The sequence below is a fragment of the Danio rerio genome, chromosome 7, assembly GCF_049306965.1.
Source record: "Danio rerio strain Tuebingen ecotype United States chromosome 7, GRCz12tu, whole genome shotgun sequence".
NCBI classification, from domain to species: domain Eukaryota; kingdom Metazoa; phylum Chordata; class Actinopteri; order Cypriniformes; family Danionidae; genus Danio; species Danio rerio.
In genome coordinates this window covers 49,498,641-49,513,616 of record NC_133182.1, presented here as the reverse complement: position 1 = coordinate 49,513,616, position 14,976 = coordinate 49,498,641, and the positions used below count along the sequence as shown (strand labels likewise).

General features: G+C 34.7%; 1 protein-coding gene across 1 annotated transcript in view; it reads left to right on the top strand.

Moving 5' to 3' along the window:
- Positions 1 to 14,976, top strand: part of si:ch211-186j3.6 — a 435,691-nt gene that overhangs the window by 148,580 nt on the left and 272,135 nt on the right. The window contains exons 2-3 of the mRNA XM_001920953.7: positions 7,619 to 7,816; positions 11,189 to 11,414. Coding sequence (XP_001920988.3) covers positions 7,619 to 7,816; positions 11,189 to 11,414 — 424 coding nt within the window. The remainder of the gene's footprint in view (positions 1 to 7,618; positions 7,817 to 11,188; positions 11,415 to 14,976) is intronic.

The following is a 14,976-nucleotide window of genomic DNA, read 5'->3' as shown; positions in this document are numbered from 1 at the left end:
CAGGAATGTGTAATAATTAAATAATTTTGTTGTTGTTTTATGTATAAACTGCCTGTATATATGAACTGCACCCCCTGTAACCCAGTGAGTTACAGGGATGTGCAAAGTGCAAGTGGTTAAGGATTTGACATAACTGAGTTTTACTTGGATCAAAAAAAGAGCTTCACATCAATTTTTTTTTTTTTTTTGTGAGGTAGTTTTATTAAGTTATGTTCTAAGCTGTGAAATTTAGGGATGATAAAAAATGGTACAGTGCCCCATACTCAGAAAACATCAATACTTCATTCAGTACATAAACACAATAGTGAACACACACCGCGAGCAGTAGCACATGGGGAGCAGTTGAGGGATCAGTGCCTTGCTCAAGGGATTCTCTTCAGCCATGTTATTGAGGGTGGTGATAATGCTGGTTATTCACTCCCCCCACCTACAACCCCTGCCGTGTCTTGAACTTGCAACCTTCTGATCACAAGTCTAACTCTCTTACCATTAGACCACAGCTGTCCCTGGGCTATGTGTAAAAGGCTCCTGTGTGGGCCTGTATGTTGTTACTCTTACTTTATGTACTTGCAGATTATCGAGCTTGTGCTTTAGTACCATAAAGAAGGCGGGGAAACATTGCAGCTAAATGCTTTTGCTGCCCTTTTCCCCCATCTCTAAATGCTGATTAATTTTCTTCCTCTGCAGCTTTGATCCACAGCCATTTTTTTACCGCTATTCTTGTCTTTTAATGACATTGATTTATGCAGTCATTTGGCAGCTTGTGTTTTCTCTTTCCTGTTGTCCGAGTGTGGTTTTAATTCCGTTTCCATAACAACCTCAGGGTTGTTCCAGTGCTGCTGTATGTTATATTAATCCCACATTGGCTTTTCCACTTATTACTTGCTTCTGTTTCCGGTCTTGTTAGCCAGGAAGGGGTCACTTAGCGGCCACACTTTTCAGGATTATTTTATCCCCTTTTTTTTTTTGTGGCAACATTTCATCACATTGCACTGCCTAGAAGTAAGCTACTTGTGAAACTACTTTTTATTTTTATATCAAATCTCTAATAGCTGCTGACTTTTTGCAAACTTTGTACAATAATGATGGTTTCATATATCCACTTAAAAACACCATTAAGACTTTTGTAGACCTTAGTTAAATTGCAGGCAAACAGTGAGAGATTGGATATTTGCCTTGGCAGTTTATTTTTATATTGCAATATGAGGTAAAACAATGGTGAATTTTTGTAACAGGCCATTTTTTTAATAAAATGTATAGCCTATGTACTGTAAGTTTATTACATAAATACATCTCGCCACATAACACGGGAATACCCTAACTCAGTAATTCCTAATTCTGGTCCTCAGGCCTCCACGTTCTGCACATTTTGTATGTCTCTCATATTTGGCAGAGAAGGATCACTCTGTTACCCATGCTGATGATCTGAGTCAGATGTGTTAAGTAAGGAAGTCATACAATATGTGCAGGGCAGGGGAGGCCAGGGACCGGAATTGAGAACAACTGCCCTGACTAATGACAGCCTTTGACTATTAACTATATGTATACTACTATTTGTATACTACAAATAAAAAAAATGCCTTGTCATTGTCTAATTTTAGCAGAATTTGCTTTTCCAGTGAGTGATTGCAGTTAATGCATAGATATGTATGGGCGTTCATGAGCAGACTATACAGAGAGCAGAATATTGAGCTATTTTGAACTTTTGGTCATGGCTTGTGTGTCTGCTGGTCTTGTGCTTCAGTCATTGAGCAACAAACTGGCCTTTGCATAGTGCATTGAAGTAAATTGGTTTCATAGTGAAGTGCTTTCCAAGTCCAGTGTGAAAACTGTGTCACTCCATTCAATGACTGTGGCTGGAGGGAGTGTGCACTCTGAACACTGCTGGGCAAATGATTGTCAGTTTATCACATTTTTTTTTTATGCAGCGGATGCCCTTCAAGCTGAATCCCAACACTGGGAAACACCCACACACTCTCATTCACACACATACACAATACAAATATACATTTATTTCATAATTCCTTTGTTGTTTAAAAATGAACTATAGATTGTAGAGAATGTATTCTTTTTTATTTGTACTGTAAATATTTTGTTGTTATGAAAAAAAATCATATTAAATTATGATCATGCCATGTGATTGGTCATCATGACTGCTGCAACTTTGAGCCCAGAAGTGTCCGGCTTGACCGTTCCGTTTTCAACTTCCGTTGATTAAAACCACATAAAACAAGACTATAACATGCAGCCAATGAGATAACTCATTAACCGCGTGTTCACATGAACATGACACTAAAGCATGCGGCACATGTAAACATGTAAACTGAGCGCAAGACACAAGTACACTTTAAATAAAAACACTGACCATGCACGCGACCAATGCAACATGCATGCTCCGATTCCAGCGCCAACTGAAACAGAAACCAACTAGACCAGAGCGGTGGGAACGAACATGCCATGCCACAAACAAAACACCAAACACACCAGGATGATATGTGCAATATTAAAAGATGAAAGATATGCTATTGTGATTTTTTATTTTCATTTTATTTAATATATATTATTATTTATTCTCTTCTTGTTTTTGGCTCTAATTTGTTTCCTTTTCAGGTTAATTAATTATTATTTAATTAATTATTATTATTGTTTATCATATAACAATAAACACACCAGGACGAGAGCTTGTGTCCTGAGCACGCTCAGACCTCACGCACCTGCATCAAGTGTAAGTGCGCATGGTCTGAGCCAAGACGGCATCTGTACAAAGACAAACAATGACAGAGAATGAGTGCTCAACTTGAGAAAACTTCCAAGCCCAACACACAAGACAGGATAGAACTAGTGTCTGGACTCTGCCCCCAAAACAAGAATTGACAAGACCCAAGTGGCAGATTCTTGACAATTTTGTTTTATAAAGGACTTGCTTACAGTTTTTTGAGGATAGATAACAAATGTTTTTCTAACCCGCTCTCATTCTGTCATCTAAACCCAAAAGTGTCCCCTCCCCCCCATCATTCCCATCTGTTTGCCATCATCCAGGTGAAATATTTCTTTTTAATCTCTAACGCATGTCTTCCGCTGTCTGTGTATCTGCAACCACCAGCTGCTGTAGCGGTACAGTGAGCAGGAAGGAAGTTTAGGAACTTATAGAGAAGCCTATCCACTATATCTGCTCAACAGGATCGCTGATGGCCCTCTGGCTCTGGCAGGGCTTCCATCCATCTATCAGAGCTCCAGAGAGGCCTTCAGCAGCCCCCTCTTTCTCGCTGGAAGACCCTCAGTGCCTCTATCCATCTCTCACACTGGGATTACATCTGACTGGTGGGTCACGTTGAGCAGCTCCTCGTTCAGGCACCCGATGCTCTCGTTGTGATTATGGGAGCATCAGGGTGAGCAAAACTGTTCTGCTTTTTGGCAAAGAGAATGTAGTCGGTCACTGATTGGTTCAGAGGTCTCGCACTTCATGCTGGAATAAGAGTATGTGCTTTAACTCAAGTTGATATAGATTTGGAGGGGAATGCAAACGTGTTTCCATAAGGTTTGGGCAGAATATGGTTAGGTTGTGTGATGTTCGAAATGTGCTAAATCGTAAATGAGATCTGCTGTGCAGTGTAGGTTGTATTGTACTGTAGGTAGACACTTCCAGTATTGACAGCTTCATTGATTTGTAAGGGCAGTATCATCTCCCTCTGAGTATTCAATCAATGCTAATGCTTATACATGAATATATTCCTTAATTTTTCATGAGATGGCTGGATTCAATGTATCATAGAAGTGCACAGTATAATCATAGCTTTTTGGTGTAAAATAGACAACATCTTCCCACAATTAAAGACAACAGCAGTTATTTGCTATACATTATGACAAAATTATTTTTGTTGCAACTTGTTTATTATTATTATTATTATTATTATTATTATTATTATTATTATTATTATTATTATTATCATAATTTATAAATTCATTCATGCATTCATTTATTTTCTTTTAGCTTAGTCCCTTTATTCATCAGGGGTAACCACAGCGGAATGAACCACCAATTTATTCAGCATATGTTTTATAAAGTGGATGTCCTTCAAGCTGCAACCCAGTACTGGCGAAATTATTATTATTATTATTATTATTATTATTATTATTATTATTATTATTATTATTATTATTATTATTATTATTATTATTATGAGGTGTAGTTTGCCGAGCAGTCTTTTAACCTCCTGCTCTTACATTAGATATTACAACAATAGAATTGTTAGTTGACCTATTTATACATCGGCTTTAAATGTGGCTCACCCATTCTTATTTCCAATGCTTTAGGTTTTTTTTTTTTTTTTTTTTTTTTTTTTTTTACTCAAGTGTTATGTAATGTTAAGCTGTTGTTGTACTATTGCCAGACTTATCCTGCGTTGGGAAAAATCATACTTTTTTGTTTAGCATCGAGTTCTGCCCCACTCACCCACCCACCCATGTTGCCATTTTTGTGTCACAACAAAATTGAAGATTAGAGATTGTTTACATGGTACATTTACATCTATTTATTTGGCAGATGCTTTTATCCAAAGAGATTTAGAAACCAGGAACATTGCACGCAATTTTTCATACAAGACATTTCACAAGCTATTGCATGAGAGAACACTTTTTTTCTTCCTTTTTAATAAAGAAATTAATATTATAAATAAGAGTAATAATTTATTTTTGTATTATCTAAATTATAATATTTTTATTACTATTCATTATTCATATTATTTATTATTTTATCTTTGAATCTGTTGTATTATAAACTAAACTAAATTGAATTATTTATATATAAGTGGATGGGTGAGAATGATTTATTTATAGTAGTCTGAAATACACATTTAACAGATATATATGTATTAAATTTTTGTAAATAAATAAAAAGAAAGAAATATATATATATATATATATATATATATATATATATATATATATATATATATATATATATATATATATATATATTTATATATATATATATATATATATATATATATATATATATATATATATTTTTTTTTTTTTATTTACAAAAATTTAATACATATATATCTGTTAAATGTGTATTTCAGACTACTATAAATAAGTCAACAATTTGTTAATCCCCCTCAAAACATTAAAAGACAAATCTTTTCATCATATTCAGTTTGGCCAATAGTGAATGTTTTGAGTGTGGCTACTGTAGCAGCAGGCAGAGCCGGAGGGTATCAAGTCTGTTTTACATTTGACTGATGCAATAAATCAGGGGGGGGGGGGAGCCATATTCACTTAAAGAAGTGCAAGCAATATCAGACAAATCGGAAATGTATATTTGCAAATAAAGGCAACAGGGTAAAAGAAAGAAAAGCATTGTTGGTGCATATGTAAGGTGATGGAATATTTGAGTTTAATTTGGGAAAAAATGATTTGTGGACAGACAAGCTAAACTCGAGTTTTTGATACGCTAGCTTTTACTGTCATGCTGTCATAGTGTAGAGTGTGTAGTGTGTATACAGTATATGTCTCATGCTGTCATTGCTGCAGACTAGTTTAATAAAAAGAAAGAAAGAAGAAATACTTGCATGTGTTAAGCATTTTTCTTTTATCGCAAACAAAACAGTAATCTGATAGTGTTTGCATTGCTTTGGCTTTTTTTGGGAGAAACAGAGAAATACTGGGGAATCTCAGGGTATCTAGCGTTCAGCCTTATAGTCTTGGAATGTCAGCAAAATCACCTGTTTTGTCATCACTTTAGACATTACGCTAGAGAATCATTCAAATACTAGTTCTAAAGTGACGTTTGTGAACTGGCAATGGTTTCTGCTGTTCTGACGTCAGCTACAGATGTTAATGAGTGGCGGAAGAAAGTAGTTCCTCATACAAAAGGATTTTGAGACTCTCCGTATTTGATTTTCTTTTTTAAACACACAATTATGCTGTTGAACTGTTGGATAAACGCAATATCACAAAGCAGTGTGATATGGCTGTATATGGAAATGCCCTATTTTTTGTGATTGTTTTAGAACTTCTGATTCAGTTGCCTATGGGAGAAATGACTAAGAATAATAAACGGTCAAACTACTTGCTTTACAAACAAGAGTGTAGATGGCTATACAGAAAAAGCAGAATAATTTATTAGAAAATATACGTTTGTAACATCAAGCAGCATAACAAACTTTTTTTTAACGCCTATAAATGAATGGATATGAATGAGACCTGACGCCTTGAGCCAAAAAGATTCAAATGGCTGCGCCCGATCGAACGTGAAGGGTATGGTAAATAGAAGTAAAACTGTTAGTGTTTGCCTATTGGTATTATCATTATGATTATTTTTTTGTTTCAATTGCAAAGGTTATCTGTCTCTTCTGTCCTTGTCTGTAATGACCTGTGCATACATTGGAAAACATGCTGTGGATGTGGTTGAGTCAACATGTTTGGTTATGAGCAGCTAGTTCTGTATACACAAAACGGAGTGACCTTATAGCCTGTTATGAGCTGGGATTAGCTGAGAGAAACTCCTGACACACCTGAGGGATTTGCTTTGTCTTTCAATGCCTCTGCTCGCTCTCTCTCGCTTTCGCTGTTCCTCTCTGTCTCTATCTCTCACATTCTTGTGTGTGTATATATATACAGATACAGTATATTGATCTTAATATGGATTCCTCTTGCCTGCCTCCTCTATCTATTAATCTATTATTAATAATCATTTTATATTGATCTGATCCTAGAGCTTAAGTTAATCTTTTTCTAAGCCTCCCTCGCCAGCTCCCACTTCTCTCGCTCAGTCTTTTTCTTCTTCTTTTTCTCTGTCTCCCCAGCAGCAGGTGTGCTGTCACAGCCAATGAAAGGGCCAATCACCTGGGGAATCAAAGAGCTCGTGACTTTGTCACTCCACACATCTTCTAACAGACAGCCCACTATTTATACCTCTCTCAGGGAGAAAGTGAGGGCAAGGGAGGAATTTCATAAGAAAGAAAAAAAAATGGAAATGGGCAGATGTGTTTGAAAGGGCAATTGAAAGAGTCTGAAAGTCATGAAAGGGAGAATAGACAGTGGTGTGATGTTGCTGCTTTATGGCTGTCTTTTGGTCCTTTTGCTTTTTTGTTCATGCCTTTCCATGATGCTACCGTGTCCGTAAATGTGCATCGAAACTGTTTTTGGTTCTGTCGCTTTGCAAGGCGATGATTGTGATAAAGAAGGAATGTTTAATGAGGCGACGCAGCAGCTAAACGTAGCAAGTGCTGCCATGAGGAAAACACTCCACTCATTAGTATCTGCCATTCTCTCCAACTTGCATGTAAATGTGTCTGCATCTGTGATGTTTTGTAGCTCACTTTCTTCGGTGAAAAAATAAACATCAAAACTTAAAACTAAGATTCTGAAACTGCTCTTAGGGCTTGCTGTGAAGAGACATATCATGACACAGTCACGCAGTGCCAATGCATAGTCTATTCTCCAAGTCTCAAACAAAATGACCAATTAAAATGAACCATTGGGGTATTTCAAAATAACTTGTTTTTGTTGCTTGCCTACTTTTATTTTTTATTTGACTTTTTTTGTAATTCTCAATTGCACACATTTCTCAGTACAGCTCAGATTAATTGAATGTGTTCATGTGCATTTTCAGGTCCAGACTGGTATACGGTGAGAGTGGATTTGACGGTCATGGATGTAAATGATAATGCCCCAGAATGGATGATGGTCCCTTTCCCCTACCTGAGCGTGGTCTCTGCTATTTCTCCACCAAACACACTAGTCTACAAGCTGCAAGCAAGAGATGGCGACGAAGGTATCAATGGAGAGGTGGAGTACTTCCTGTCTGATGGTAAGCAGATTGTTACTGATCACTATTTTTAAACTAAATGTTTCTTGATATTCAACATTCTTAAAGCAGCATATACACTACCTGACAAAAGTTTTGTTGTTGGTTCCAGTTGTAAGAGCAACAAATAATAACTTGACTTCTAGTTGATCATTTGAAAAAAGTGTCAGAAGGTAGATTTTCAGATGAATCATCTGTGGAAGTGCATCCCAATCATCACAAATGCTGCAGAAGACCTATTAGATTCTTAGAGATTATTATAGAAATTAGTCAAGTTTGGTGAATCAAAAACCATGGTTTGGGGTTATTTTAGGTATGGGGCGTGCAGGAGATGCAGAGATGGCAACATCAACTGTGCAATGTATTTGATGACCGGTTTGCGAGAAATTATCATTCATTTGCGGGCATTTGGGAGTCTCTGTGCACTTGCGGGATACTCCTAGTGTTAGCAACTGGATGAATGTAAAGGAGGATTAAGCAAAATTGTTTCTACTTCATAATTAATGTTCTCAACTCACAGCAATAAAACTTTACAATGAGTGCAACAGTTTGTATTCAATAGTTTATTATTATAATTTTTAATTTTCCATATCTGCAATTCCTGTATTTTGGCAATTTTTTGCAGTCCACTTAGAATCCAACATGGAAATCAATGTTTTCTTTATTGGCATTGATTGTTTTGAAATTAAAATGTTATTAACATGCCTGTGTTATAATTTCTTTAATAAATATGGCTGTCAAGCCAGGATCTTGATGGTTTATTGTGGGTATGTTGTTTACATGAAGAAATCTGTGTTACAAGTTAAACAAAAATTCTATTAAACAATTATATTTTGAATTTAAATAGTTTTTGTCTTGCGTTTACATTAATTTTACATTTGAATAGCCAAAATTACAAGTTTCAGTATATTAAATGTGTTTAATATATATATATATATATATATATATATATATATATATATATATATATATATATATATATATATATATATATATATATATATATATATATATATGGCAATTTTCTGTATTTTGTTATTCATGTTATTTTCTTTATACATTTTTTTATTTTTTATAAAATTTGCTTATCTTTTGAATTGTATAATGAAATTTTGATCTATCCCCCAACAGCTTTTGATCTTGAAATGTTTGAAAAAGTGATTTTATTGACATTGCAAATAGTTATCTCTATATATTATATGAAACGTCAATAAAATAAAACGTCAATAAAAGTCATTTTGTAAAACTATATAGTTGAATTTTCAACATGGAAAGGAAACAGAGTAGAGAGAAAGATTCCATAATGCAATTCACATCCTTAAATAAACAGAAAACAAAATACGGAACCCGATAATTAACAAATATTCATATGAAATACCCATATTAACCCAGAACAATTATGGAGGGCTAAACTCTTACTAGACTAAACGGACCTTTCGCACAGAAAGATCATAAGTAAGTTAAACACTTTAGTTTCCAGAAATTCCTTATTTGAACAAATGTGTCCAGCTGTCACTGTATATGCTAAATGCAGATAGAGATGTTTTGACAGATGAAACCTCAAGATAATTGCAACAGTATATGGTCTTCTCATATATTTTCAAAATAATAATGTATATTAATAACTTTAATTAACATGGCTTTTATCACTGTATAGAACAATAAATAATATAATTTCTACCTCATTCTGTGATGAGAAGTCACATCAGTTTACTAAAGAAAGTTTTCTTTTCAACATTCAATTGATAACACAAGTCTAAATTAAATTATTCAAGTGTCTTATTATTTTCAAGTGTCAGACTTTCATGTGCTCCTCTAATCATATTTTTACAGCAATATAATAAAAGAAAGAAAGAATGAATGACCTTTTTCATTAGATAGCATTATTTATTTTGTTTTAAAACTAATATAATTAATTAAGCATATATTAATTTTGAATTATTGTTGAAAACATGCTTCTGTTACAGCCTTATATTCTAATGATTTGCAAAGTGTTATGTTAAACCAAATGTATCTATTTATTGTGCTGTAATCAAACTAAATCATACCAGAGTTATATATATTTAAAAAAAATTAAAAATCCCATTTTTTCCATTTAGTTGTTTATCGCAGTTTCCAAATTCACTTACAGATAGGGTTTTCCACAATCTTTTCACAAAACAATCAATGATCGGATTCCCAAAATTGTGTAAATAAATGAAATTATAAAATATTTTTAATAAATAAATCTTTACAGAAAAAAAATAAGGAGGGAGTAATTGACCTTATTTTTGCCTTGTTTATGTGAAACTTCCCAAGAAAAATGATCAACTTCAAAGCATTGTCATAGCCAGTTTTAAAATTCAAAAAGCGAATCATGCATTCATCAAAGTTAATTATTTTGTAAAATGAATCAAAAATTCACCCTAAAACCTGTTTCCAAAAATCATCAGTACAAAGTAGATATAAAAAACTTTCAGGCTCAGTTTTACAAAAAGAACATTGTGGTGAAATGTCTCTTTTTTTATTTATTAATAAACATATTGCAGGGATAGTATCTGTGTAACATATTGAAATTTATTTATTTGACCTTAATTGGTAGTAAAAACGTATTGTACTTGTTGACCAAATATCATCCAAAAAGGTTAAGTATTTTTTTTTCTGTTATTCTTGAAACAAGACAAATATGCACACCAAAAATTTTATCATTTGGTGATTTGGTGCTCAAGAATCATTTAGTAGTAGAAGTAACCGCTTATTTAAACCTGTTTTGATATACCTGTATATATTTTTTATGTGACAAACACAATACGCTCATTTACATATATGAAAAGTTTGTGACAAAAAAAAAAATCTAACTTTATTTAATATTTATTTATAAACATTTACATAATTGTCAGATGTTAACTAATGGATTAACAAACTTTAACCAGTTGAAGAATATTGAAAAATATTGCCATCCTGATATCTCAGGTGGAAACATTACTATTTTAGGTTTTGTAAGTTTAGTGGCTAATTCGTATGATTTCATAAGAGTTCATTACATTATAAGTTGTACAAATGAGATCATATAAATTCATACAAATACTAAATCAAAAAAAGTTACCAATTCACATTGAGTTAGTGCTGGATATATGCACGCTCTCAGCCTGATTAAGCCAATGGTTCTCACCTCTTGTCCTCAGTACCCAGTGCTCTGCACACTTTGTATGTCTTCATTATTTAACAGCTGATTCAGATCATCGGCTCGTCAGCAGAGAGCTCCATGAACTGTGTGTCAGATAAGAGAGGCATACTAAATGTGCCGTGATGGGTCCCCGGGACTGCAGTATAAAACTGCTGCACCAAGTCATCATTAAGCCTCTGAGCTGAATCTTTTTTTTTGTCATACAACAGGCGGTGATGGAAGATTTGAAGTGGACAGGAAAAACGGACACGTGCGGACAACAGGCCTCCCCCTTCAGAGAGACAGAGAGTATCTTCTAACAGTAGTGGCTGCAGACCGGCAGGGCAGCCGCAGTCCTCCTGCTGTACTCTCCATCATCGCAGGCCCGAGAGCTCCTCAGTTCACCAACGTGTCTTACACCATTCCCATACCAGAAAACACGCCAGAAGGACAGCCGTGAGTACAGCCATAGGGCGCACACAGCCAATCTCGTAAATGCAGCAAATCTTATTTCCATAGTGTAATTCTAGCGCACCCTAAATGCATCTCCCACGCTGCGAGAATGCTGCTTATCCATCAGGCTAACAAATAGAAACAGGATCATGCTGCACTTACAGCCATCTACGCGCCCTCTGCTTCTGCTGTGAGTCATCGTCTACTATACAATGCAAAATTCATGAAATAATGATCTTTGACTATGTCAGGCTACTGTGATATGCATTAAAGATGCATGAACATCAGATCTTTGGTCTGCAGTATAGACAGCCCTCAGTGGCTAACCATGCATTACAACAGGTAATATATACCATAAAAGCCCCCATTTCTTTTTTAAATCGTGGTCTCTCATGTATATGAGATGATTAGACCTTTGATTATTGTATCTTTGTGCAGTCTGCGTTAATTGTGTAGCACTTTGATATTGCATGAGTCATTCTGATGTGGCTTCGGGGAAGAATGATTAGCCCTGCCCTACGTAGATGTATTAAATCAGGTTTCGCCATGTAGAAAATGATCCTAATTCCATGTGGAATAAGTGCCTATTACATGTACATCCACTTATGGCAGCTGCATGCCATTAAATATGCACTGCATGTTGCGTTTTGTTTCTCTCACACACACACACACACACACACACACACACACACACACATATACCTGAAGTTCCACCATATTGTTGCTTTTATTAAACTTGGCTTGGCAACCGCCACTGAATCTTTCCTGAACCGGGTTGGCTTCATCCATAGCTATGCAAAGATCCGGTTAGCTAGCTAATGTTAGGATAAGTATATTGCTCATGGCACCAAAATGGGGTGACGTTAATCTTATCCACAAACGCTGTGGTCTCTGCCAGACAGCTGAGGCAGAACAAGCCAACAGGCGAACTCTGCCAATGGGAAAGGAGTTGTAATAGCAATAACACCTGAAAGGAAGTCACATTTACCTTTGTTCATCTGCCTGTCTGCCGTTAAGCTTCTTTGGGATTACGGAAACACATTTACGTCAACCTTGGCTGTTTGACTGTGTGATTATCATAATGCTCCCCTTTATTTCACAGTGCCTGAATGTATCAAGAAACAGAAAAATGGTAAATTATAAAGTAAAAAAAGCTTTCATCGATGAGTTATATCGTTACAAGTTTCATTTTGTATTAATACTACTTTAAAATCTGCTTTAATGCGAGGTTTGAGTTAATTGCGCACATAAAATATTATTTGCAACGGTGGCCGAAAGTGATGTCAAGCCAAGAAGTAATCATACTTCACCCAGACATATTGATGTTATGCTGATGAAGATAGGCTATGTGTGTGCTTTAAATCTAATGTGTGCAGAGGTGTTTTTGGTAGAGTAAAAGTATGTTTTTGAGTTGTTTCTTTAGCGATATCTGAGGTAGGAATGCAACGATTGTAGATTTTTGTTGTACGATTATAGTCTGAATAATGATCACGTATATTTTACAAGGAGTTAAATATAAGGAGTTTAAAATAAGTTATTTATTGCTGCTCAGTAACTGATTAATACTAAAATAATATTATTAAAAACAAACAATAGTCTCTTTATAGTTATTAATAGTTCTCTTTTTGTGTTTAAAAATTTACTGTATAAATTTTTTTTAATATTTTAAAAATAAGTAATAATTTTACACTGAAAATAAATGACAGAACAGTGGATAAATAAATAAATAAATAAATAAATAAATAATAACAAGTAATTGTCTTTTGCAGGCCTTGAAATTAACGTTTTTTTTTTTTTTTTTATAATTATTTTTTCGGGGATTTCACCTTTATTTTTGATAGGACAGTAGAGAGTATTGACAGGAAAGCATGGAGAGCAGAGAGAGGGGAAGGATCGGCATAGGACCGTGGATGGAATCGATCCCGGGTCGCCATGAGCACCGGAGTGCATGTGTCGACGCACTAACCACTACACCACTGGCGCCGACGGAATTCACGTTTTTTTACTTGGTGGAAGCGTTGCTCCCTACTTCAAAAATTTTGGAGCACCAGAAAAAATTTAGAAGCATGACCACCACTGAAAGTTGTATTTTGTTGTATAATGTTTTGTCATTAAAAACCTTAATCAAGTTTGAATATTGATGGTTTAATAAAACTTTTAGAGTCAGATATGATCTTCATTGCCTTTTTTTGGCAGCTACTCTATAACAGTGTCTATTGTTAGCTCCTAACAAAAAACAATCTTAAGCCCTATTCAGGCGAGACTAGTTTTCCAGTGGGTCATTAGTAAAATCTGTGATATTTCATAGATATGCTTAGCAATTTTAATCCTGTCCAAATGTGCCAAAACTTTGTTTTGTTTTTTTACACACAACTGCTGTAATAAGTCCAGAGAAAATGAGAACATTACCTTACAAAATCAGTGATCCTCTGAGAATTCTAATCCTGTCTAAATGCGGTTGTCTATGATTGCCACTAATGATTTTTTTATTTTTTCTAATAGATTTAAAAATAAATAAATAAATAAATATAATCAAACGGCAGATTGTGTAAACTGTTAGGGATGGTTAGATTAAGGGTCTATATTTATGCACTCATAACATAATGTATTAATCAGAACCATTAAAAATTCAACCTAGTTTTCATTCATTCATTTATTTTCTTTTCGGCTTAGTTCCTTTATTAATCTGGGGTCACCACAGCGGAATAAACCAGCTCATGTTTTACGCAGTGGATGCCCTTCTAGCTGCAAGCTATCACTGGGAAACACTCATACACTCTCATTCACACACATACAATACGGACAGTATATGTCCTAGAGTCGAAGACTAGATTATTAGAACTTTTATCTTATCAAAATCAAGTCAGCGTCGACTAGTATGTCCAGGCATTTAGTATTATGAAAGAAGTCTTTGCCATTTAATGCAAACGCTTCATTCTGACCTGTGTGTATAGCATTCTGAATGCAGTGTTATATTTTAAAGGAAGTGTGAGACATTTTGTGTGAGCAGTTTTGGGAATTGTGTGTAGAGTTTTGGGAAAAAAAGGTGACACTGTTTTGAAAATGTGTGTAAGCAGTTGAAAACAGAAACTGTGATGAATTGTACTTTAAAAATTTACAAATATGTGTCAGAATACCTGGAAATGAGTGACAGAAGTAAAAAACAGACCCTTCCAGCTTTGTACTGTAATGAACGGTCATATTTTATAGGCCTGGTTAAAGTCACTTCGAAGTCACCCCAAAATGAAAGGTTATGATTCAGAATGGATCAAAAGTCTTAACAAATGTGATTTTATAAATAAAATAGTTTCACCGGATTAATTTGTAAATCTGCACTTCCATAATGTTATTTATTATTTGCATTATAAATCCAGTTTGCTTGTCCAAATGATATCTTAATGTCTCTGAATACTTGTAAACGTTTGTAGATGTTACGAGTTAGACAACACATTAAGTAAAATATAGACTGCTATGTTTTAATATATGTAAATTGAAAATTACCCCATATAAATGATTGTGTAAGTGTTAGAATAATTAGCTGTAATGATCTCTCTGCTAACTGTGT